The sequence below is a fragment of the Hyperolius riggenbachi genome, chromosome 4 (assembly GCF_040937935.1).
Source record: "Hyperolius riggenbachi isolate aHypRig1 chromosome 4, aHypRig1.pri, whole genome shotgun sequence".
NCBI classification, from domain to species: Eukaryota; Metazoa; Chordata; class Amphibia; order Anura; family Hyperoliidae; genus Hyperolius; species Hyperolius riggenbachi.
This window is the reverse complement of record NC_090649.1, coordinates 188,602,954-188,627,097: the sequence shown is the minus strand read 5'-3', so window position 1 is coordinate 188,627,097 and position 24,144 is coordinate 188,602,954. Positions and strand designations below refer to the sequence as shown.

Here is a 24,144-nt window from a genome sequence, read left to right as displayed (position 1 = left end):
GGGTTCTCTTTAATATGCTGTAGAGCAGAGATGAAGTTCTAAGCTCAGGTTCGCCTTCAGCTAAGTTGTATATGACGTCAGCGTTACACACGTCAGTCAAAGCCCCGGCCGCAAGAAAGGCGTGCCTTTCCTAGCTGCAAAAGCACGGGCCGGGGAAAGAAACCCCGTATAGACTAGAGACCTATAACCCACTCACAGTTTGCTGCAATATCTTTCCGCGCTTGAGGAAAGTGCCGTGATAAAGTAGTGCCGCTTTCTCGCAATAACAGATGTAACTAAAGGAGAAACTGGTAACTTTTCCAGGTTCAGTTTCTTTCGTAAACCTTAGCGCTGTCTCTAAATCCGAACGCAATGTTCAAAATACTGGAAAAAGTATTCACATGTAGCCTGTGGATGCTTGCGCCGTTCAGAAATGTAGATCCGACGCTATAAATGACGGGCGCCACCATATCTGGTCCTTTTCAGTTGAGTTCTGAAGCGTGGTGTGGATCATGTCAGGCGGCTCTGCGGACTATTCCAGGTATTTCCCTGCAAGTGGCGGGAGTTGCGGGGCGAGAGTCCTTTAGCCGCGGAGGGTTACTGTGAGTCGGTTTGTGAGTTATGTGGTACCGGCGGGCGCTGCTGTGATCACTGGAAGGGACTAGGCCTGGGATTGGAAATGCGGGACTTATGATGTGCTGCGTGATGCATGAGATCATCCGCTTGGCCTACCCTGGCAATGCTGCATTAGCAGCTGCAGCATGGCCTGGCTATGTGTGATAGGACTGCAGCGGGGTAGTCTGCAGCGCACTTTATCGCGTGTGCTGCGGAGATGGGCGGGCCTGACAGCTCACACTATTAGTGTCTGTCCCGGTATCCGCCGCTATGTCTGTGGTAGAGGCCCGGGGAGGAGACGGGACTGGAGCTGTCAGCGCCGCAGGGTGGGTACAACATGGCGCTGAGGGAGGCCCGCACATCGTTCTCATCAGGGGCTCCTCTGGTAGGGAGTAGGGACGCCTGGCTGTTACCAACTTTCCTTCATCGACCTATAAAACTAGGGCAGCCTTGCGCACTGTCTCCACCTTACTGCAGGGCAGATATCCTTGTGCGAGCTCAGAGCCCAGCTGTAGTTGGGAAGAAGTTTGGGTAGTGTATAAGGGGATCAGGTCAGCTTGGTTTCAGCCATGCAAACTTGTGCTTTTTTTCATATCCTCGAACAGTTTATTTTTCCAGTGATCAGGACTGATTAAAACATTTTTTTAAAGTCTCAGGGCACACCTAATGTGAGGGATATGGAGGCTGCCATATGTATTTTCATGTAAAGGAAATAATGCCCAGTTTGAGCAATTGCCTAGGTGGTCATTAAAAACTGTCAACACTTGTTGATGGCCTGGGTGGTAGTGTCTTTCCACCAAAGCCTGTGCAAGTGTGCTATTGCACAGGCAAGTGCAGCCACAAACTTTGGGAAGGCCTCTGGAGGATCATGAGGCTTGGAACTTTTTATATTTTTATTTGTATATAGTGCCATCATATGCTGCGTTGGACAATGAAAAGTTAAATATGGGAGGCAGATAATGCTGTACAGGGCCTGGTTCACACTTGTGTTGGAGTGGCAAACGGATCTGAGCACCGGTCAATTGGATCAGTTGCCACTTTCTGTTCCACTGCTTACATTGTTTCCCCAGGACCCCCACCCACACCCCGAAGTGTATTTCTATTTGGAATAGTCTGATTCTTCACTAGTGTGAAGAAATGTTCAATTTTCTCAATGCTAATGCAGCGCATCGGTTTCTGTTCTGCTGGGCTCAACGGTCCAGAAATGGGTGCTACAAGAAACTTGTGTTCTGTTCAGCGGATTGTGCAGAACTGATCTGTTTGAATAGTTGGATGCAAACGGATTAATTTGCATCTTAGGATCAGTTCTGTTTTGATCTGGGAATGGAACAATCATGCAAGGTGTGCAGTGGGCCTTAGACAAAGTGCAATATTATACACTGTAGTAACTCTGGCAGGACTGTATTGCGGTCTGCAAACTATCAGAATGATTGCAAAATGCTGCTATTGGAAAAGGGCCCTTGAGGCCCTGTTACGATTTCCAAACCCAGGCCATGCGATCGGAACACATGTATGAACCCACGCCATCTGGTTACATGCTTTGCGTGGCTGGTACTGCATAGTGTTTTTTTTTTTTTTGTTTGTTTTTTAGGTTCCCTTTAAAAAGCATCTGAGGGGAATCAAAGCTTTTATACTTGCCTGGGGCTTCTTCAGCCCCTTTCAGTCCATGGGATACCCCAGTCTCCCCAGGCCGCCTTGAACCGCTGCTGGCTGTCCTGGAAGATTTCTTCAGCCGTGGTGTTACGGTCTCTGTGGCCAGGAGTGTTCTGTTCAGTACTATGGTTCCTAAAGGGAGCGGCCAGGCTGCGCATGCATAAGTACAGCTGCCGAGATATTCCAGGATGGCCAGTGGTGGATTGGAGCAGCCTATGAAGACAGGGGAGCCCACAGCCTGAAGATGGGCTGGAGGAAGCTCCAAGTAAAGGTAGCCATACATCAGGCGGCTGATTGACCATCCCATTCCATTATTTTAATTGAAAATTCAAGCGCTAAGTGCATGCTTGACTGAGAATGTGACAAATTTTGCGTTGAAATTTGTCACATGTTAATGGCACATGCTGCAAGATGTCGCGCCTACTTGCTCAATCGGGTGCGTGGAAGTAACTGCAGTATTTCAGCATTTTCAGTAAGATCAATGAAACCCCTGCTGCTGTCCCATAATAAATTCCCCCTATTGCAAGTTACACATTACCTGTCCGCTGGCTCCGGGTGCACTCAGCTTTCCATACACATGCCCAATGTGGTTGTCTAGTAAAGGCGCGCGGGTGACGTCAGACATGCAGCCACGTTACTAGGCAACCGCATGGCACGCATTTATGGAGTGCCACCAGAGGCTGCGGACAAGTAATGTATAACTTGCACTGGAGGCAGGGCAGTGGAGTCGGTACATAAAATCATTTATGAAACCACTGACTCAATATACTCAAAATTGCTCAGACTCCACCGCCCTTACGGGGGGGGGGGGGGGGGGGGTTGTGTAACGACCTTTAACATTAGGGGGTGATGGCAAGGTGGTATGATGCATTGGGCTCTATTCTCAAAGACTTCCCGCATGCGGTAAAGTACATGCGGGAAGTTTGCACCCAAAATACCGGCAAGTTGGAATTCTCAAAATGTTCCGCTTGTTTTTTCCGCATGCGGAAAAAGTGTGATAAAAGTGCGGGATTCATGCGGTAAAATTTCCGCAAAAGTCGGTATTTTCCGCAATAAAAGATCAATTCTCAAAGATGTTCAGGCGCATCATTTCTTCGTTAATTACTGAATTTTTATCACCTACAAGTAGTAGGTGATATATTCCGCATCCCATTGACTTTAATGAAGTGTGGAGGCTTAAGGGCTGTGCTTGGTGGACTTTAACTTTTTTTTTTAAACACTTTTTCATGCGACTTTTTTACCGCATGATTCCCGCATGAATAATGCCTGTTTCCGCATCTTTTTTTCCCGCATGCGGCAAACATGCGGAAAATGTTAGTGAATGCTGAAAAAATGCGGAGTTTACCGCTGGCGGGAATTTAGCGCTAAAATTTTGCGGTACTTTTGGCTCTTTGAGAATAGAGCCCCTTGTCACAAGGCTAATTCCTGATCAATTTCAGCATATTGATCGGGAATCTGTCTGCAGTGTATGGGCAGCCAACAATCGTATGCTGGGAATACACAATGCTTTTTTTTTTTTTTTCCGCTCGATTAATTTTTCCACTCGATTTTTATCTTCCGCTTGATTTTTTCCCGTTCACTTCTATGAGAAATCTAGCGGTAAAACGATCGGACATGCTGTAAATTATCTATTGAACCATCTGCTGGAAAAACACATGGTCTATTCCCAGCATTAGAGATTTGTCTCTTGGTCAAATCTGCCCATCATTGCTAGATGTATACCTTGCGTATAAATGTTTACTTTGATTTCTCAGGTTTCCTTTAAAGCTGACCTGAACTCAGAATGTCCCCTCTACTCTGAAAGGTGCGCAAAAGCATAATTTCTTTCAAAGAAAAAACATTTCAGGATTTGTATCAGCTGTAACAAATCTTCCCTTTCTACTTCCTGCTATCATGGAAGTGGACATGTTAACATCCTGTGCTTTAAAATTAGCTTATCTGCTATGGCAGGTGACACTGGAGAGATTAGATTATGTGATTAAACACAAATGAGGGGGAATGACTGGTGACACTTTCTATACATACAGGGTGCATTTTTGTTTTCTTTCTGTCCTGTGCAAGAGTTCAGCTCCACTTTAAGACCTTCTTTGATGCTTTAGCCATGTGCTTTGTGGGATTATCCTTTTGGGAGGATCGGTTTAGTTTGTCTGAGACCAAGCTTTTTGTCATGGGGCATTACATTTTAGGGCTTATTTCCACTGGAAGCCATGGTTGTTGCCGATTAGGTTGTGGCTCCTGTTCTGCTAGTCACAGCCTGAATCTCTGAGCTGTGCCATGTGCAGCTATTGTGATTCGCCAGCAACAATGGGTGGCAGGCCATTCAAGAGATGGGCAGCCTTTTCCCTGCCCCTCTCGCCTGCAGGGAAACACTGCAGATTTGGGAATAGGTTCTTACTCCAGAAAATGACTTCATTGTGGTTCTAAAAAACCATGCCGTCCTCGTGCTTCACAGTAGGTTACATTTCAGCATGCAGACCTGATTCAACTTGCCAAAAAGTACCAGTTTTATCTGACTGGATATTCTGCTATAGTATATCTATAGGTGGTCAAGATGAGTCACATTTAGATTTTGCTTTTCTCCTGGTGGACTCAAAGCACCAGAGCTGAAGCCACTAGGATGCACTCTATAGTTTTGCCCAGTCTCCTACTGAATAGGTGCAGACTTATTGAGCAGGAAGAGCCAGCATTGAACACTTAACCATTCAGGTAGCCATACATCTAGCAATGATGGGCAGATTCGATGAGACAAATCTCTCCTCTAATTGAATCTGATTTCCACTAGTGCCAAATCCAGTACAAATCTGAAGTTTCCCTGCAGATAAGGGTGAGGAAATGCTGTCTATACCTAACATGGACTTGCCATTCAGATTGCACTTCAGATGCAAATCTGGGTGGCATGCTGCAGTTTTATGTAGCAAGCTGCCAAATCATTATAGCCCTGCAAGTTTTAGGGCCCGTTTCCACTATCGTGAATCCGCATGAGTTGTCCGCATGCGGATTCGCATAGCCAATACAAGTGGATGGCCCCGTTTCCACTTGCCAGTAATCCTGAGCAGTTTTCTGTGCTGGAGAAATCTGCACGGAAGAGCCCTCAGAATTCGCACACCGCTATGCGAATCGCCGCTAATGTATTTTATAGGGAAATCGCATGCAGTTTTGGCATGCGTGTTTTACTGCAATTTTGTTTTAAATCACGCATGCAGTGACATGGTTAAAATGGTGACATGGTCGCATAAATACTAACCTATGTGGAATTGCACCCGCATGCGATTTCGTCAGCGGCGATTCTGCACAAGTGGAAACGGGCCCTTAGCAATTTGGGCTGCACAGCAGAACAAACTGCTGCAACTACCAGTGGAAACCGGCCCTTATTGGATGGTTTGCGCAGTCACTGCTATGTTGCATGCATGGGTCTATGATGTATATGCCCCAAGTGAGTATAAAACATAAGATGACTTTAGTCTCTGGTACACTTTAACCTCCCTTGCAGTTTATTTCCACATTTTGGGGTATAAAAGCAGAAAATCACACCATGGAAACATTGGAGACAGCTCAGAATTTACTTGCCTCCCTGGGGTTCAGTGCTGCAATTCTCCCTCTCCTCCAAAGGGCACTGTAGCGCTATAGTGAGATTGCTGTATGTGGGCAATCTTACCAGATGGACTGTGTAAACGGGAAGTAGAATGGCTATAGAGGTCTGATAGTCACTTCTGGATCTAATTTTTGTGGCTTATGGAAAATGTAATTTATCTTGACGACTTTTTCCATATGTCCCATTCCAAGTTGGCAACAAGTGAAATGATGGTAACCATCTTTCGGGACTGACCTGATATGGAGAGAATGCTTTCTTCTGATCACTTGTTAAAAACCTAAATGCTTGTTTATGCATTGTTAAAAATCTGTTAAGTGAATCCTTTCTTTTTTTTTTTATTTTTTTATTTAGAGACCATGGCGGCCCAGATGGAATGGACCCCGATGGTGTTATCGAGGTTGGTTGAATAGATTTGTTTTCCATAAATTGTTATAAAAAGCGCAAACAAGCCTTTAATTAAGCTTTCTCCTTGCAGAGCAACTGGAATGAGATCGTTGACAATTTTGATGATATGAATCTTAAAGAATCTCTTCTAAGAGGAATCTATGCTTATGGTTTTGAAAAACCTTCTGCCATTCAACAAAGGGCAATCATTCCCTGCATTAAAGGTATGTTTTTTTTTTTCATGTGTTGGAGGCTAGAAATTAGCTGGTCTTGATTATAGTGAATGCGCTTAGCGTCCCGATATGAAATATTTCCAAGTGAAATGATGGTAACCATCTTTCGGGACTGACCTGAAATGGAGAAAACTTTGTTACTGATCACTTGCTTTATGTATATTGGGTCACATACCCAAGTAAAATGTGGGAACATTAAATGTGTATCCTACTTTTTTTAGGGTATGATGTGATTGCCCAAGCTCAGTCAGGTACTGGCAAGACAGCCACATTTGCCATTTCCATCCTGCAGCAGCTGGAGATTGAGCTCAAGGAGACCCAAGCTCTAGTATTGGCTCCAACAAGAGAACTGGCTCAACAGGTATTGAGGGTAGTTACAAATGTGCGTACTGCACATGTTTCAGTTTGCACAACTGTAATAAAGTAGCATATTCTGTTAACACCAAAGGCCTTGTTCACAAGTTGAGGGGGAGGCACTCAGCTGGGACTTAAAATTCCACCTTTAAAAAGCTGGGTGCAGAGTGGGACCTGAGCTGAAGAGCTTGGTTCACACGGTTTATTGGTAGACATGGTCTTTCTCATGATCACCTGAATATCAATTGTGTTCAGGTGTCTCTGCAACTGCATCAACCAGCCTACCATCAGATGTACTGGCTGGGAGTGTTCTAAATGCTCTGGGGTACCTTTTTTTTTTTCTTGGTGCCAATGTGAACATTGCCAACATATCTAAGGACTTGCTTTTTTATTAATGTGCAGCATAGTAATGAATGTGGCATCTCAAGATGATGCAGCTGTGCAATATGAAAACTGCAGTACACATTCTCTGCAGCTACTACTGCCATGCATGTCACAATGTTAAATGCTTGTTTATGTTGTAGCTTCTAAACTGGGCTGCTGTTTACCTTGTTACACATGCAGAACATTTGCATTTCTGTAGAAAGATGCACAGCATGTTTGACTGTTTAAACCAGTTAGAGTGCACTTACTAGGTTTCCCATAAGCAAAGGAAGAATGTTTTGGTGCTTGTATACTTCTTTGCACTGCACATGAGAAATTGGTCTTGGTTGGGAGAACTACTAGGTTATGTAAACATTGATTTGTAGTGGAGACTGTTAGTATTTGTATGCAATGCTACAAATATTTAGTATACAATGCCCAGAGTGTTAGTACATATAGCTTTAGGTTTTGGAAGAAAAAAACGGAAGTATATTAAATCGTGCTGTAGTGAAAATAAAACTGCTTTTTTTAAAAATGTACTCAGTGTTTGCCCATTTTTAAGTCATTCCCTGATTTACTTAAATTTATCAAAAGGAGGCAGCATTTTTAGTACTGGCAGATTGCGGAGGAATGTTAAAGCAGATCCGAGATGAAAAACTATAACAAGTAACTTGCCTATATATCTTATCTAAAGTGTTTGGCATGAGGAATGCCCTATAAACAATAGGAAAGGAACACCATAATGCAATGAGTAAAAGTTCATCTTGGATCCACTTTATTGAGTTGTATGCACAGAGGGCTGCTGCTTGCTTAGCAGTTGGAAACTGCTGTTATTTACTACAATGTGGTGAGGTTCAGACATCACTGTGGGAGGGGTTTCACCACAATAGCCATACACCAGTATCCGCTCTGATCTATTTAAGACTTCTCATGGGAAAGGTGCTATTAACTATTTAGCACGATCTTCTTCCAGAGCTGTACAGAGTATATGGTCACATAACTGTCCCTCAAAGTGGCTCACAATATAATCCCTACAAGCTGGAGGGGGGGCACATTAAGGCCTCGTTCACATACCCGCTTCCGTGCACATTTAGAAGAGCGTATGTGGGGGAATGCAATAACGGCAGAAGGGCATAGACAGCCCTTCTGTCGTTCACATCTACTGCGCAGCACTATGATGCACTTGCATACTGCTGCCTGCATTTTGCCCACAAGCGCAGAGCTGATCCAATCACTGTCAGTGGATGTGATCAGCAGGTAGCAGCACAGATGGCATGCAATCGTACGCGTTGCATTCTGATTGCACGGCCATCTGAAGATTTAAACAAGGCCTTAATCTGATTTTGGGATGTGGAAGGAAACTCTCTCCTGGAGGAAATCCACACGGAGACCATATAAACTACATGCCTATAGTTCCCTGGCTGGGATACAAATTGGGTACCCAGCACTATTGCTAACCACTACTCCACCATGGTGCTCATAAACGCCAGTTTATAAGACTTCACGGCTACTGATTGTGATGAAGTTCAATCCTGGGTTAAAGTTCTTTAAAGAGACACTGAAGCGAGACTAAATCTCGCTTCAGGTCTTATATATAGCAGGGGCACGTGTGCCCCTGCTAAAACGCCGCTATCCCGCGGCTTAACGGGGGTCCCTTCACCCCCAACCCACCCCCTGCAAACCTGGGTCGGAAAAAGGTCGCTGGAGCTGATCTTCCTGGAGGCAGGGCTAACGGCTGCAGCCCTGCCTCCAGTCGCGTCTATCAGACGCGCATCGCCGCCTCTCCCCGCCCCTCTCAGTGAAGGAAGACTGAGAGGGGCGGGGGAGAGGCGGAGGTACGCGTCTGACAGACGCGCATGGGGCAGGGCTGCGGCGGTTAGCCCTGCCCCAACCAGGAAGCGCTCCCCCCGCTGCTCGGAGGGGGTTTGGGGGGACAGGGACCCCCATTAAGCCGCGCTATAGCGGCGTTTTAGCAGGGGCACGCATGCCCCTGCTAGCTATGAGGTCTGAAGCGAGATCTATTCTCGCTTCACTCTCTTTAAGTTGTACTAGAATTTAAGATGCTTGAAACTAAATTTGGTCATTTGAAGGATGGGTCTGAGTAAAAATATCTACTTGGGGCTTCCTCCAGCCCCTAGCAGCCAATCTGTCCCTCAGCTCCAGTGTCCCAGGGTCCCCTCTTGCAGATGACTACCTCACCATGATCTTCTGCGCATGAGCCTGCCATGCAGAAGATGCCAAACCTGGCGAGGTCAGCATCTGCAACAGAGGGGACAATGGAGCTGTGTAGCAAGGGGCTGGAGGAAGCACCAGGTAAGTAGATTTTTTTTTTATATGCAAATCTTTCATTTAACATAATGTGCTAATGACTGAACGGTGAAAATTGTGTGCTTTTATGCAAACGTAAATCTAGCTTAAACAGGAGTATAAATGTGATGGCAGATCATTATAAAGCAAATTTTTTGGCAGGGTTTGGCAGTTGGCTTCAGTTTAAACACTAGTTTTCCTGGAATTGTCAGACTGCAGATGAACAGATTCTTATCTGGACGTCGGTTTTTTTTTTAGGTTTTGTTGCTCAGCCCCTAAATCTTCATTGTAAGGATCCTTTTCCACGAACAAGCACAAATCACCTGCAATTGCACATGTTGCAGTTTCCACTATCTGCATTTGTGCCGTACAGCCGTTGAACATAGCGCAATCACAAAGAATCATACTGGCCAGCAATCGCCATTCAACATGAATCATGTTGACATGGAAAATAAGCACTGCGATTTACATGTGGTGCTCTAGAGATTGGCAAAACTGCTGCAATTGAATCTGATTCCAGCCAGTGGAAGAGGTATCTTAACCATTTATGCCTCCAGGACGTAGTACCTATGTCCAGGAGGCCGATCGCGCGCGCTCCCGGCCCGCAGTTCGTTAGCCAGGCAATCAGTGAATCGGGCTATGGTGCCCGATCACTGATTCCTCTCCCCCGCTGAAAAAGCAACAGCTTCTCTCGGAAGCTACGCTTTTTCTGAAGCTATGTCCCTCTAAGCGTACATTGTACGCAGTGTCGTCATGTAAACAAACTCAAGATTGCCATCTTGTGGCCAAAAAGTAAAACTACGTAAAAGTAAAAACACTACAATACACAAATATTTCCCCAAATAAAACACTATATCCCACCCTCCCAAAAATCTATGTAAAGATGAAATATTTATATATTTTTTTTTTTAAGCTTGTAAATGGTGATGGACGCAAAACGGAAACATTGCTCTTATTTCCAAATAAAATATTGTCGTGATACATTGTGATAGGGACATAATATAAACTGTGAAAGAACCGTGACCAATAGGCAAATACAATACGTGGGTTTTAATTATGGAGGCATGTTTTATTTTAAACTATAATGGCCTAAAACTGACAAATGAATTTCATTTTTTCCCTTACTGTTAAAATGCATTTACAGTAAGGTAGCTCTTAGCTAAATGTACCCCCCAAAGAAAGCCTAATTGGTGGCAGAAAAAACAAGATATAGATCAGTTCATTGTGATAAGTAGTGATAAAGTTATAGGCTAATGAATAGGAGGTGAACATTGCTCGGATGCATAAAGTGAAAACGACTGAAGGCTGAACTGGTTAACCACTTAATGACCAGCTAACGTTGATAGGCGGCAGCTGGTCGTTTGTGGTTTTGCATGTAAACGGCTGCTTGTTTGAGAGGCCTTTCCATGCCAGTTCAAGGAGGGTGTCTCCGTGAACGGTGTGCGAGCCACCGATCGCGGCTCACACGTGTAATGTAAACACGCGGGGAAGAAATCACCGCTGTTTACATCAACACAGCGCTGCTATGCAGCAGCACTGTAAAGGAGATCGGCGATCCCCAGCCTCGATCGCCGTCATTTGATAGGCTGAAGCCTATCCTATCTGGCGCAGGACAGATATCCGTCCTGCGCAGCCTATAGGGGAAGGGAGAGGGAGGGAAGGGCACGGAAAACGCTGCAGAGGGGGGCTTTGAGGAGCCCCTGCTCTGCCACACGGAGTGGGGGAGTCTGATCGCCCTGCTGTAATCATGATCTGTGCTGCGGGCTGGAGCCCACGCAGCAGATACTACAGAAACAGCCTGGTGCTTAAGTGGTTAAGCCCCATCTACACGATATGATTCTTTGTGTGATTTGATTACAATTCTATTTATGATCCAATTAAATCCGACATGTCCAATCAGGATTCAATTCGCCATTGTTTTGCAATGGCAAATTGAGTTGAATTGAATCCCGATTGGACATGTCAGATTTAATTGGATCGTAATTGAATCGCACAAATCGTATCGTGTAGATTGGGCTGAAGGGGCATAAAGTTAGTTTTTGGCCATGCATAGCATATTTAATCTTGGGTGGGTATTTTATACCCTCCGCTTGCATATTTTTCTTTTTAATATTAAAATGTTTTTAAATGTTGTCTGTTATAAAGCTACATTAGTTTGCATACAGTATGCACAATTAGAACTATTTGCATCTCATTAACCATCCCTACCCTTTTGGCTGTAGTTTTCTGCAGAAATAAGGCACAAATACACCCCTGCCCCTGTTAGTGTCTCAGACTGCTCAATCTAAGGCCTTGGTCAATCATACACATTTCCGTGCACATGTGGAAGTACATATGATGTGCTGAAATGCAGGAATGGCAGAAGGGCATAGACTGCCCTTCTACCGTTCACCTACTGCGCAGCAGTACGATGTGCTGGGAAGCACTTGCGTACTGCTGCCTGCATTTTGCCTGCAAGTGCAGAGCTGATCCCATCACTGTCAATGGATGGGATTAGCAGCGCAGATGCTGTGCGATCGTACGCATTGCATTCGGATCGCACGGCCATCTGTGCTAGTCAGATGTGAACGAGGCCTTAAACTTTCTGGCACGCTTTTTTGGGCAATTTTTGACTAGAGCTTCTGATGCAAAATGACCCATGTAAAGTCACCTTTAACCTGGAAATGGTAGGCACCTACAGTTGGATATCAGTCTTGGCAGAATGGGCTTTTAGACAGAATTGCTTCCATGCCTTATAGTTGTACTAGTCTGGTTTGTGACGTGGTAGCACTAAATTGGGTATTGCCATTTAATAATTTTCCAATAGTTGACATTTTCCACACAGCTTCAGATAACATTGAATTGCAGGTACAACAGTGCTTGTGCCTCAAAAGGAGCTCAGTCTAACTGCAGCTGTTTCCAATGTGTTCTCACATCTTCTGTGTTGCAACATCTCAGTTAAAGGATTGTATGACAGTAAAAATTGAGGCAAGGTTTACTATAGGAGTTTCAGTGTTTGCAGTGCAGCCTTGCTACCTCGTGACTACACTAGTAATTAATACTGGTACTCATCAGCTGGGGAGAAAAGAGGTGGCCATGCTGATGGGATTTAGCCGTGCTGGAACAGACTTCAATGTCATGCTCACACACTGGCTTGCTTAATCTTGCTGTTTTGGAAGCAAGGCACATACAGGGCTCTAACAAGATTACACTAGGCTGCAAATGAGGTGGCTGAAGGAGCTCTTTACTAGGGAATTCAGTGTTCTCCCCAGAAATTTCTTCCAGCCGGGTGGCATGAAATAGTAGCCGGGTGGCATGAAAAAGTAGCCGGGTGGGGCGAGATGAGAATGCAGGGCCAGTGCTTCTGTGAGCAACTCTGCTTACAGCATAGGAAGAGGAGAGCCGATGACAGCCGGGTGGTCACCAAAACTAGCTGGGTGGAGCACCCGGCTAAAAGAGCCTGGGGAGAACATTGGAATTTGACGTCAATTACTGACTTGTACAAACACTAGCTCAGCTGGTGAGTACTTATGCAGGGCTAGGAAGACCTCTGTTCTGCTTTCAAACAGTGGGCAAGACTTTCTTGTGGGACTTGCATTGGGTAACCTACCAATATAGCTATACAAGGCGTTTAATTGCACATCTCATTACAAACCTAACTTGGTATAAGCTTGCTTCATGTTAAAATACTAAATCTCTGCTTTTTTCCCCCCCCTTCAGATTCAAAAGGTTATTTTGGCCTTGGGTGATTATATGGGCGCAACATGCCATGCTTGCATTGGAGGCACAAATGTTCGCAACGAAATGCAGAAGCTACAGGCTGAAGCACCTCATATAGTGGTTGGGACTCCAGGACGAGTGTTCGATATGTTGAATCGGCGCTATCTGTGTAAGTCATCCTGTTTCTGGAGTCTTGGTAACTACATATAATTCATTCTCAGGTTTGTATGTGGCACACTACACCAGCTTTGTAACATGCAATGTTGGAGCTGGTTCAGTCCACTATTGTGGAAAACAGATCTATGCTTTCACAAATGTCCTTAGGAAAATTCTTTTGCTTTGCAGCAAAGCTCTCCTGTGGGCTCAGCTCCATCCACTTGCATTAGCCTAGAGCAGTGTTCCCCAACCCTGTTCTCAAGGCCTACCAACAGTACATTTTGTATAAATCCAGAGGTAGTTTAATCAGCTCTACTGAGATGCAAATTACCTCACCTGTGCATGTTTGGCTTCCTGCAAAACATGCACTTTTGGTGGCCTTGAGGACAGGGTTGGATACCTAGCCTAGAGTTTCTGGGATTGTCACAATATTTAAGCGCAAGTTTTTGTATTTTTGTTTGGACTGGAACCCACTAGCAGACTTTCTAAGTGCTGGTGATTCGAAAAGCTGTTAAGCTTTGGGTGTGATGAAAAATCAGCAGTGGGAAAAGCTCAGACTTGTAATGGAAAAGTGATACATGTCTATTCTGACATTCACATCCAATTGTATCTGGAAATCCAACAGAATAGTTGGTCAGTTCTTGCTATATGTGCCAGGGCTAAAGGCCTGTCCACACGCTGGATGGAACTCTAACTACCACCTCTGCAAAGAATCCAGCATGTCCAGCCTCAGCTCTGCCACCTGAGGGATCAGATCCCAAACCCCAGCAAATGTCCTGCCTTGTACATGCATACTTTACACCATATACAAGCAGTTTTGTCTCACTATTTACTTTGACTATTTTCCTTTCAGCTCCCAAATGGATCAAGATGTTTGTTTTAGACGAAGCAGATGAAATGCTGAGCCGTGGATTTAAGGATCAGATTTATGAAATCTTTCAAAAGCTAAGCACAAACATTCAGGTATCAAAGCTTGACACCTTTGCTTCTATGTAGCTTAAATGGCAATTTAAAACTTGAATAAGTGTGGAGTTTTGCTTAAGTAATTGTAACCATTTAAAGTTGGATTTGAAATGCTCTTGCTGCATGCTTGTTTCAGGTGATACACTACTGCAGCCAGAAAAGATCAGGACTACAGGCAGCTGGTATTTGGAGTTGAAGTGAGGCATATTGAGGCTGCCATATTTCCTTTAAACCATACAAGTTACCTGGCATCCTGATGTTTCATACATTGTCTGAATCAAACACCTGAAACAAGCATGCTGTCAAGTATTTAACATTGTATTCCTTTTATATATCATGAATTTATATCTTTTGATTTATTCCTAGCCCATAGTCTCAAAATTACTGTTGTATAACCAGTCTTATATCACGCATAGTGTAATGATGTGAAACTATTCTCATGTATTCCCACACTTGGTTTTTCTCACACTGAAAATGACGTAACTAATAGCTGAAATATTTTGGCAAGTAGCTAATAGTTGGCAAGGTCTCCTAGAATGACTCATAAGATAGAAAGTGAAACCAAAAGCACATTACATCATCAGAATGAATTTCTGGAATGTGGTGTGCTCACATACGCGTATGTTAATCAGCAGGAGGAGTTAGATTTCTTTCTTTGTTCTAACATTATAAAGATAGGTAACGAGAGAGATTTTTAGGCTGCTGCTCTTGCTTAAACGGTCTCTAGGAACTGGTAATGTATCTCATGCAATATCTTTTTTGGTGGACCTTATAATATGTTAGCAGATATCTTAGTAATTGGCATCTTAATCATAACTGATATCTTAGTAATTGGCATCTTAATCATAACTTGCTTATATGTAATTTTTGTATATTCTCTGTATATTCTCACAAGAATACATTATATTTAGTGATAATTCTCTTGTCTGCGTGTTCTGTTTCAATCTGGGATATGCTAAAACAAATATATGCAAGCTTTCAGTGGCTTAATACCCATTGTTATTAACGGTTGATAGTAGTAACGCTGAATGAAGAGTTGCACTTCTTTCTGTTAATAATCCTGCCTAATGTGTAGGAGCTGGCAATGCAGCTAATCCAGTTAAGCTTCTGTAAAATATGATCATGCTTGTTCTGGGTCTGACTAAAAGTTAGTGGCAAAGGTCAGGCAAACTGTCTTTAAAAGGAAATGAGGCAGTTTCCATGTGATTTGCTTTAGGTTCCCTTTTCAGTTCAGGGTTGCTTAGGCCGCTTCACATCCTAACTCTAAACCCTGACAGCATGAGCACTGCCGAGGTCCTTTGCTATTCTCTACAGAAAGCTTGTTTCACCTGATGAAAGATCCACAGCATAAAATGGGCTTTCTATGTTCAGCTGGGCAGAAGCCTCATAGCAGCAGAGTTCTGCATTCACTTGTAAAATATTTGAATAAATGGGTGCAGAGCAAGATTCTGAAGATGGGTGGAGTTATAGGCAGACTTCTGCTGTGGTTACAATGCGTAAAAGCCAACCACCTTTTAAGCAGGGTGATCCCTGGGCTGGGCACTTATGGGGCTTAGTTGGTGTTATGAAAAATCCTAGAATCATTCTGTGGGGATTTAAAACTTATTCTGTCTTTTAGGATGGGCTTTGTGCTGTAGTGAAGTGAGATTTGTCAACACTTGTGTCATAGCTACATGTTATGCTTATTTGGAATGTTTACTTAAAACTAAACATGATCTCAACAGTATGGCAGGTATATATTAAATTCTTTATCCTTTAAAGAGAACCTGTAACTGAAAAATAACTCCCCTGAGGGGTTCTCAGCTCAGGTGGGGGAAGCCTCTGGATCCTATTGAGGCTTCCCCTGTCCTCCTTGGTCCCAAGGTGGCAGTGATAAAGCTCCCAAAATGGCAGGTATGTAAAAATGTACCTTCCCTGCTCCAGCACAGGTGCAGTATTGGCTGTCCGCTCGGAGATGGTGGAAATAGCCTATCACTGTCAGGTCGCTCTACTGCGCAGGCGGCTATCTTTCGGCTATCTCCACCCAGAAAGGGTAAGTAAATCAGCGTTTGTCATGGGAGGATTGTGGGACACTTCAAGGGAGCCAGTGCTGTACTGCCTGCAGCTACAGGGAAGGTGGAAGCCTCATTGGGACCCTGAGGATTCCACCTCCTGTGTACCCCCCAGGGGAACTTTTTTTTTGTTAAAAGTTCTCTTTAAACTTTATAAGATTAGACTTGTTTGCAGTACAGATCTGTGATGCTGGAGAGGCTTTTACATTGGAGCTACTTTTGATGGGTCTTTCCCTCTCCTAGGTTGTCCTGTTGTCTGCCACTATGCCCACTGATGTGTTGGAAGTGACCAAAAAGTTCATGAGGGATCCAATTCGTATTCTTGTTAAAAAAGAGGAGCTGACTTTGGAGGGCATTAAGCAGTTTTACATTAATGTTGAGCGAGAAGTAAGAATACAAGTTTTGTAGCATTTGTGTTTAGATGTTTGAACTCGCACTAAAGTTATCTTTTAGACCTTAAATGTCTATTTACAGTTTAGCTTTTCTTTTTCCTGTCATAGGAATGGAAGTTGGATACGTTATGTGACTTATATGAGACGCTGACCATTACACAGGCTGTCATTTTTCTTAACACAAGAAGAAAAGTTGACTGGCTAACGGAGAAAATGCATGCCAGAGATTTTACAGTATCTGCTTTGGTAAGCCATTTTCAGAGTTAGAAGCAGGATAAGTTACTGTACAGCAGTGTGGTGCTGTGCTGTCGTTCCCCCTGCTAACATAAACCTGTTTCCTACTATCCCTGACTGTCACTGTGGCAGGCAGGGACGCTTGGTTTCAGACAATAGTGTTAATGTGAGTTATACTTTATTGTAACATTGCCTTCTTGCCTCTTAGCATGGCGACATGGACCAGAAGGAGAGAGATGTCATTATGAGGGAGTTCAGGTCTGGATCCAGTCGTGTGTTGATCACTACGGACTTGCTAGTAAGTGCCATTTATGGGTTTACCACCGTTCTCCCAAAGACTTTTCTTCTGTGAAGGTTTTCTTGTACCTAGCAGCATGGTCTTTGGAAGATTAAGAGCCATGTTCCACAGTGGACTACACAGTTGTAGTTTGCTACTAATTCTTGGCTGACAATTTCTGTTGAAATACCATGATAGCTCTGTGTACCCCCTCAATATACCATTAATGCTAGTTGTAAAAGTACAAAATTCTGTTAGCTTCCAGGATCCTGGTACCCTTTCCCTCTAACCTGGTGGTAGTGCTGTCATGTTCAGGTGGGAATGTGCAGCTGAATGGGGAAGGTTTTCTAGTTTAAATCAGAAATCCTGTATGTAAGTGAATATTTTTTGTAAAAACCTTAGAGGAATGCTTAACTTTTTTTTTTTATATATATATTGAGCGCTTGTTACCAATTTGTACTTGAGATGGGTACATGTCAGTCTCACCCCCTCCCCAACCTTTAACCACTTAAGCCCGAAGGGTTGAATTTTTTTTACATCCGAGCAACTTTCATTTGCCAATAACTTTATCACTACTCATCACAATTAATTGATCTATATCTTTTTTTTTTTTTTTCCGCCACCAATTAGGCTTTCTTTGGGGGGTATATTTTGCTAAGAGCCACTTTACTGTAAATGCATTTTAACAGGAAGAATAAGAAAAAAATGGAAAAAATTCATTATTTCTCAGTTTTCAGCCATTATAGTTTTTAAATACATGCCTCCATAATTAAAACTCACGTATTGTATTTGCCCATATTCCCCGGGAATTTCACCGTTAAAATTATGTCCCTATCACAATGTATGGCGACAATATTTTATTTGGAAATAAAGGTGCATTTTTTCCGTTTTGCGTCAATCACTGTTTAGAAGCCCATAACTTATTAAATCATATTGATATACTCCTTTGACATGCATATTTAAAAAGTTCAGACCCTTAGGTAACTATTTATGTTTTGTTTTTTTTTTATTGTAATTTTTTTTTTTTTTTTTTTTATTTAAACTTGTATGTGGGTATTTTTTGGTGTGGGAGGTAAACAGGGTTTTTTTTAATATATTTATAGGTTTATTCTTAAAACTTTTTTTTGGGGTGTAATTTGCTATTTGGCCACAAGATGGCCAGAATCAAAGTCCTGGGAGCTCTCGCTCCCAGGCAGAAGAAAGGAGACCAGAGCTCAGAAAAGCCGCAGCGTCTGAAGACGCTGTCGGCTTTTCTCCGGGGGGGGTCCGATCAGCAAAAGGATTTAGAATACCTTTCACTGATCGGTGGGCTAGCGGCCAGCAGCGGGGGCGCGCGTGACCCGCGGGAGTGTGCGCAGCCCAACTGGACGAGAAATCTCGTCCAGTTGTGCTTAAGTGGTTAAAGGATACCAGAGCTGACAAGGTTGAGAAACAGGTGGAGCAGGCATGTAAGGTGAGATGTCCTGATGCATGCTGCTTTCACACCCCTCCTTTTGCCTGTTAAATGCCCCAGCAACCTCCTTTGGGTCACTCGGAGTCTGCATCAGTTCACTGGCCTGGCTGCATGCATCCTACAGTGTGCAGCCAACAGTCACTGACTGTAGGATGCTTGCAGTCAGGCCTGCAACTGTGTACTGATGCTGTGTACTCTGGTGACCCAGAGGTTGCAAGGGGGCATTTAGCTGACAAAGGGGGGAGCAGTGGGCCTCAGGACAGGTCACCATACATGCCTGCTCCCCCTCCCTTTTCTCAATCTTTTTACCTCTGGTATCCGTAAAAAAAAAAAAAAAATTGCATTAAGGCTTAATACATTGCAGTTTTGCGATGTCACAGTAAGGTTAGTGTCAGACTCCTAGCTTAAAACTGAACGCTGATTTAATTTTTTTAGGCACGTGGTATTGATGTGCAGCAGGTTTCCCTGGTTATTAATTATGACCTTCCAACCAATCGTGAAAACTACATTCACAGGTATGTATAACATTTGGAATTGTGAAATTGTTGACTTGACTGTCATTTTTAGTTTTCCTATTGAGCATGAAGCTTTGTATAGTTAAACTGCTGTTTTACAAATACAGCAAGGTTCTTAATGCCAAAGCATTAACTACCATTTCTAATCGGTAAATGTTCTTTAATGCAGGTTAAGTTACAGTATAGCTGGGAAGTGCTGTTCTGTCGTTCCCCCTGCAAATAGTAAATTGTTTCCTACTATCCCTGTCTGTCTGGAACACCACAGTAGACAGGGACGCTTGGTCTCAAACAGTTTTTGTGCTATTTTAAATGGCACTTAGTGTAATCCCTAGGCAATTTTTTTTATAAAACTTTTATGTTTGAATAGCTAAGGAGCAGAGTTTCGTTTGCTCCAGGATGCTGCTGAGTGGCCTGCGGAACTAGTGTGTCTTTCTCTTGACCAGAGAAAACACGCTGTCGTGAACTGATGGTGACCACTGGAACTTGGGACTAATTCATGTAAAGGTAATGTCAACTTTTCCTGTTGTATTATACAACAGTTTGGTACTGGTTAATGTGGTAGTAATGCCTTGGCTTTTGTATGTGTTCCTTTGCTGTTTTGGCTTGTTTACATCAAATGGTATTTGATTTCTAGTAAACCTCACTCAGAATGAAAGTGGGGCAGTAGATCCAAATGTTGTATTTGAACACCTAAGAATACCCTGAGTGCAATAATGGGCATGTAGATGGGATTCTTGTCTATAGCAGTGCTGTCCAACTTTATTGACCCAGACAATTTTTGGGGGGCTGGCCACAATGAGTTTTCAAGGTACAAATAGTGGGATAAAACATACAGGTCAAAAAAATCTTCTTTGAAAATTGGATTGGTCTTCAAAAACTTAGATTTGGGCTACATTTCATAATAAAATGCGTAATTTGTTAGTCTCTCCCCACCCATTTCTTTTGCACTAAACATCCCAGTTAGTGGGGAAAGTTAGTACTTACCTGGCAGTGACTCCAACCTCCTATGTTGACAAGTCCTGGAGGGAACCAGGGCTCCCAGTTGGACAGTGCTGATCTATAGCAGGTATTCCTACCCTGTCAAGTACCACAAACTGTGCACGTTTTGTGGGAATCCGTTAAGATCTGCTGACACAAATTGCCTCACCTGTGAATGTTTGTGGTTTTCACAATCGGTGGTACTTGACAGGGTTGGGAAGCCCTAATCTATAGGATCCAATCAGATGTTCCCTTTGTGTATCTGTTGGCAGTCCTAAAGCCTCATCTACACACGTAGATGAGGCTGCAATCCGGCGGCTCTATTAGCCGGCGGATCGCCTCTTCCGCGTGCCCGCCACGTCCCCCGCATTCGATTCCCCGCTGGCGCCGTTTATCTTCCGCTCGATTCCCTGCCATTATTCCCTCGCAGGGAGCAAGCAGGGAATCGGTGGAAGCAAGATCCATCCTGTCGGATTTTCAATCGAGCCGCATTAGCGGCTCGATTGATGAGGAGGATCGGAGCCGCATCTACGCGTGTAGATGTGGCTTTAAGCCTCATACACATGCTCAAGAAGTCTTTTTTTAAATGCACCATTATAAAACCACTTGTTACAACCAAATAGTTGTTTGGTATTCAAACACCTGATAAGATGCAGCAAGTCAATCCAACTGTTGGATTGACTTGAGCTGCATCTTATCAGTAGTTTGAACAATAGCAAACAAGTTGTGTGTGTACAAGGGATTCCAAGCACCTTGGGGCTTGAGTAAAAGCTGGTAGCGAGTCATGGAACACGTGGATTGACACTTATAAGCCAACGGACTTCTGGGTAAGTAATCCCCTCTGTCTCCCGTGGTCACACCTGAGGCATTTTTACTTTTGAATTAAAGTAGTTGCTTACTCAAGAGCCCATCCCTGGTTGCATCCATGTTCTTGTATAATTAAAACTGTTAAATTTACTCAGTGCCTATTTAATTATGAAAAGGCTATTGGCTGCAGCAGTAGCTAGATCTATGAATTTGTTCTCCTCCTTTTGCAAACTAATGTGGAAGCATGTAAATTTACTGTTCCATATAACAATCTCCCAATAGTTTTAAAGGGAGCAGTTTTTGATTGTGCCTTGATCATGCCTTAAGAGGAATGTTGCCAAAAGATAGGGGGTGGAAGACCGTACAAAGTGAAATTATAAAATTGAAGACTAAGGCTCAGTTCAACACATTTGTTTTTTGAAAGAGTGTCCATCGCTCAATTTTGGGGCCCAGACCAAAACTGGAGCCACAGATACAAATGTTAAAAAAATAGGGGCAGATTTCACCCACTTCAAAAGCAGAGCCATGCTAAAAAAACTTAACAGACAAGACAGTCCAGGTTTGCAGGGTTTTCAGACGCTGGATACAGTGTTAATGAAACCTAATGCAAAAATGGAGATCTGCTACTGATTGGATGAAAGTTCTGAGTTTAAGTTCGTCTTTTTAAAGTGAAGGTTTACCAACTTAAAAATAAGTCAGATACTCACCTGAGAGGAAAGGCGCAGTCCTCATGAGCCTTCCCTCTCCTCTCCTGGTGCCCGCGCAGGATCCCCGTAAGAGTATTCGACCAGTTCGGTCAAATACTGCCACTTCCGCAGCCGAAGGGAGCTTTCGGAAGCCTTCGTGAGCACTCGGGCTCCCGAAGACGGGCCGCTCCATACTACACATGCGCAAGCGCCCTCTATGATGCACTCGCGCGTGCGTAGTATAGAGCGGCCCGTCTTTGGAAGCCCGCGTGCTCCTGAAGACCGAAGTCCCTTCGGCAGCAGACGCAAACGGGGGAGCCAGAGCGGCACCGAGAGGAGAGGGAAGGCTCATTAGGACCGAGCCTTCACTCTCCTTGGAGTATCTGACTTTTTAATTTTTAAATTGGTAACCACTGGCTTCAAGCATGTTTGTCACCTTCTCATTGCAGGAATTTTATTTTTCGAATTTGCGCTAAATATTCTGTCTGTCTTTACAGAATTGGCCGTGGCGGTCGCTTTGGTAGGAAAGGTGTGGCAATAAACTTTGTTACAGAGGAGGACAAGAGAATACTTCGGGATATTGAGACTTTCTACAATACTACTGTGGAGGAGATGCCTATGAATGTGGCTGATCTGATTTGATCCATGGGATGAGATTTTTGTGAATGCCGTACTTGCTGTTGCTGAATAGGCGAATCACGACGCGCATTGTGCTTTTCTTTGGAAATATATTGAATCTTGTCTCGATGCTCATAACGGATCAGAATTCCAGATATTTTGATAAGCGAAGCGACAGTCTCCTTCTTTGGAAGGGCGGCTGCGGGCTTATCCTCTGTCCAGAGTTTAGACTGTTGGGGTGGGTTATAAAGTGATGGGGTCTCTACATTTTTGTTTTAGACATTTATTTCCTAGATATAGAGAAGTGTTTGTGTTTGATGTTCTTTATCACTTAATAACTTACTTATGGACTAAAAGATATAAGTGCTGTATAAAATCAGCCAATTATGTTAAATTAGCTTATACACCTTTATTGTATATTACAGATGTAGAATTTACTCAATTAAAATGGCCTATCTTTTTTTCAATGTATATTTATTGAATAAGGTAAGTGTATTTGTGCTAGACCCTGAACCCTAACAATCTATTGTCTTTGGCTTAAATGTAAAGTTGCTATATTGCACATGCATTAAATAGTCTATTTACTCCTGTTTTCGTATAATTGTAAAATGTGACTTTTTCGTGCTGCGTTCTCCTTGCCTGGGGGTTTTCTCCAGCCACTTATAGGCAAGCAATTAAAACTGAGTAGAGAATTTTTGGTGACCATGCCCCTGGGATGGGGACGGGGAGAGAATCGGTCAGCACAAACCTTCTGTTCATATATGCAACGCCAAAGTAGAAAGTTACATTTTGAAGTGTCTGCTAATGCTGACTAAGGGGTGCATAAACACTTCTCATTTTTGATTGGCCAATTTTAACACTTCCATGCAGCATTGGAGCTTAAAGGGAACCTAAACTGAGAGGGATATGAATATTTCCTTTTAAACAATACCAGTTGCCTGGCTCTCCTGCTGATTAATTTGCTGCAGTAGTATCTGGATCTCACACCTGAAACAAGCATGCAGCTAATCCAGTCTGACTTCAGTCAGAGCACCTGATCTGCATGCTTGTTGAGGGGCTGTGGATAAAAGTATTAGACACAGGATTAGCAAGAGTCAGGTCAACTGGTATTATTTTAATAGGAAAAATCCATATCATTCTCAGTTTAGGTTCCCTTTAACTACATAACCTATTCATAGTATTCAAAATGTTGCCCCTCATACTGCATGGAAGGGGTAAAATTGGCATTAAATTTGAAGGGCTGTACCAGGCTTAAAGAGAACCCAAGGTGGGAATTACTAATACTATTGGGGCACAGAGGCTGGTTGCGCACACTAAGACCAGCCTCTGTTGCCCCATCGTGTGCCTCCATGTCCCCCCTGCTCACCGCTATAGACCCTGCAGTGCTGGCGACACATAGCGTGTCGCCAGCACAATGTTTACCTTAGCGCTGTCTGTCAGTGCCTTTCCCACGCCTCTTCTGCACCCGCCCGTGTCCCTTCCCTCTTGCTGATAGAAGGGACACGGGCGGGTAGCGCCGATGCGGAGGAGCGGCGCTGACTGACAGCGCTTAGGTAAACATTGTGCTGGCGACGCGCTGCGGGGTCTATAGCGGCGAGCAGGGGGGGGACATGGAGGCACACAATGGGGCACCAGAGGCTGGTCTTAGTGTGCGCAACCAGCCTCTGTGCCCCAATAGTATTAGTAATTCCCACCTCGGGTTCTCTTTAAGACTTGGCAGGATGTTTTCCTTCACCTGAATGTTTGACTATACATATGAGTGCCAGGGGATAGTGGTCTGGAACCTAGGTTCTCAATGTGTGGTACACATACCCCGGGGGGGGGGGTTTTAGAAA

General features: G+C 43.7%; 1 protein-coding gene and 4 non-coding genes across 7 annotated transcripts; all 5 read left to right on the top strand.

Annotated features, from left to right (window-relative positions):
* The first annotated feature begins 411 nt into the window (after positions 1-411).
* Positions 412-22,899, top strand: EIF4A2 (eukaryotic translation initiation factor 4A2). Of its 3 annotated transcripts, XR_011031399.1 has the most exons (12): positions 413-520; positions 6,191-6,236; positions 6,315-6,447; positions 6,678-6,817; positions 13,180-13,348; positions 14,189-14,298; positions 16,593-16,736; positions 16,850-16,987; positions 17,184-17,273; positions 19,141-19,220; positions 19,588-19,724; positions 22,189-22,276. XR_011031399.1 is itself a non-coding variant. In XM_068281106.1 (11 exons), the coding sequence occupies exons 1-11, from the start codon at positions 492-494 to the stop codon at positions 22,331-22,333; spliced, it is 1,224 nt and encodes a 407-aa protein (XP_068137207.1). In that variant the 5' UTR covers positions 413-491; the 3' UTR covers positions 22,334-22,899. The 3 variants fall into 3 exon arrangements, 2 of the variants coding, with proteins under 2 accessions (XP_068137208.1, XP_068137207.1); XM_068281106.1 differs by lacking the exon at positions 19,588-19,724 and having other exon boundaries at positions 22,189-22,899; XM_068281107.1 differs by lacking the exons at positions 16,593-16,736; positions 19,588-19,724 and having other exon boundaries at positions 412-520; positions 22,189-22,899.
* Positions 6,039-6,107, top strand: LOC137505488 (small nucleolar RNA SNORD2). Its single transcript, XR_011020099.1, has one exon. It is a non-coding gene; the product is annotated as a small nucleolar RNA SNORD2 (small nucleolar RNA).
* On the top strand, positions 6,539-6,606 carry LOC137505490 (small nucleolar RNA SNORD2). The gene has a single exon (XR_011020101.1). It is a non-coding gene; the product is annotated as a small nucleolar RNA SNORD2 (small nucleolar RNA).
* Positions 17,009-17,131, top strand: LOC137505464 (small nucleolar RNA SNORA63). The gene has a single exon (XR_011020076.1). It is a non-coding gene; the product is annotated as a small nucleolar RNA SNORA63 (small nucleolar RNA).
* On the top strand, positions 19,384-19,512 carry LOC137505461 (small nucleolar RNA SNORA63). The gene has a single exon (XR_011020074.1). It is a non-coding gene; the product is annotated as a small nucleolar RNA SNORA63 (small nucleolar RNA).
* Positions 22,900-24,144: the final 1,245 nt, after the last annotated feature.

Excerpts from the sequence above, each read along its gene's own strand:
- EIF4A2 (XM_068281106.1), top strand. The coding sequence starts at position 492 with ATGTCAGGCGGCTCTGCGGACTATTCCAG. Across the intron at positions 6,237-6,314 it reads ACCCCGATGGTGTTATCGAG|AGCAACTGGAATGAGATCGT; the intron begins GTTGGTTGAATA and ends TTCTCCTTGCAG. Across the intron at positions 13,349-14,188 it reads GTTGAATCGGCGCTATCTGT|CTCCCAAATGGATCAAGATG; the intron begins GTAAGTCATCCT and ends TTTTCCTTTCAG.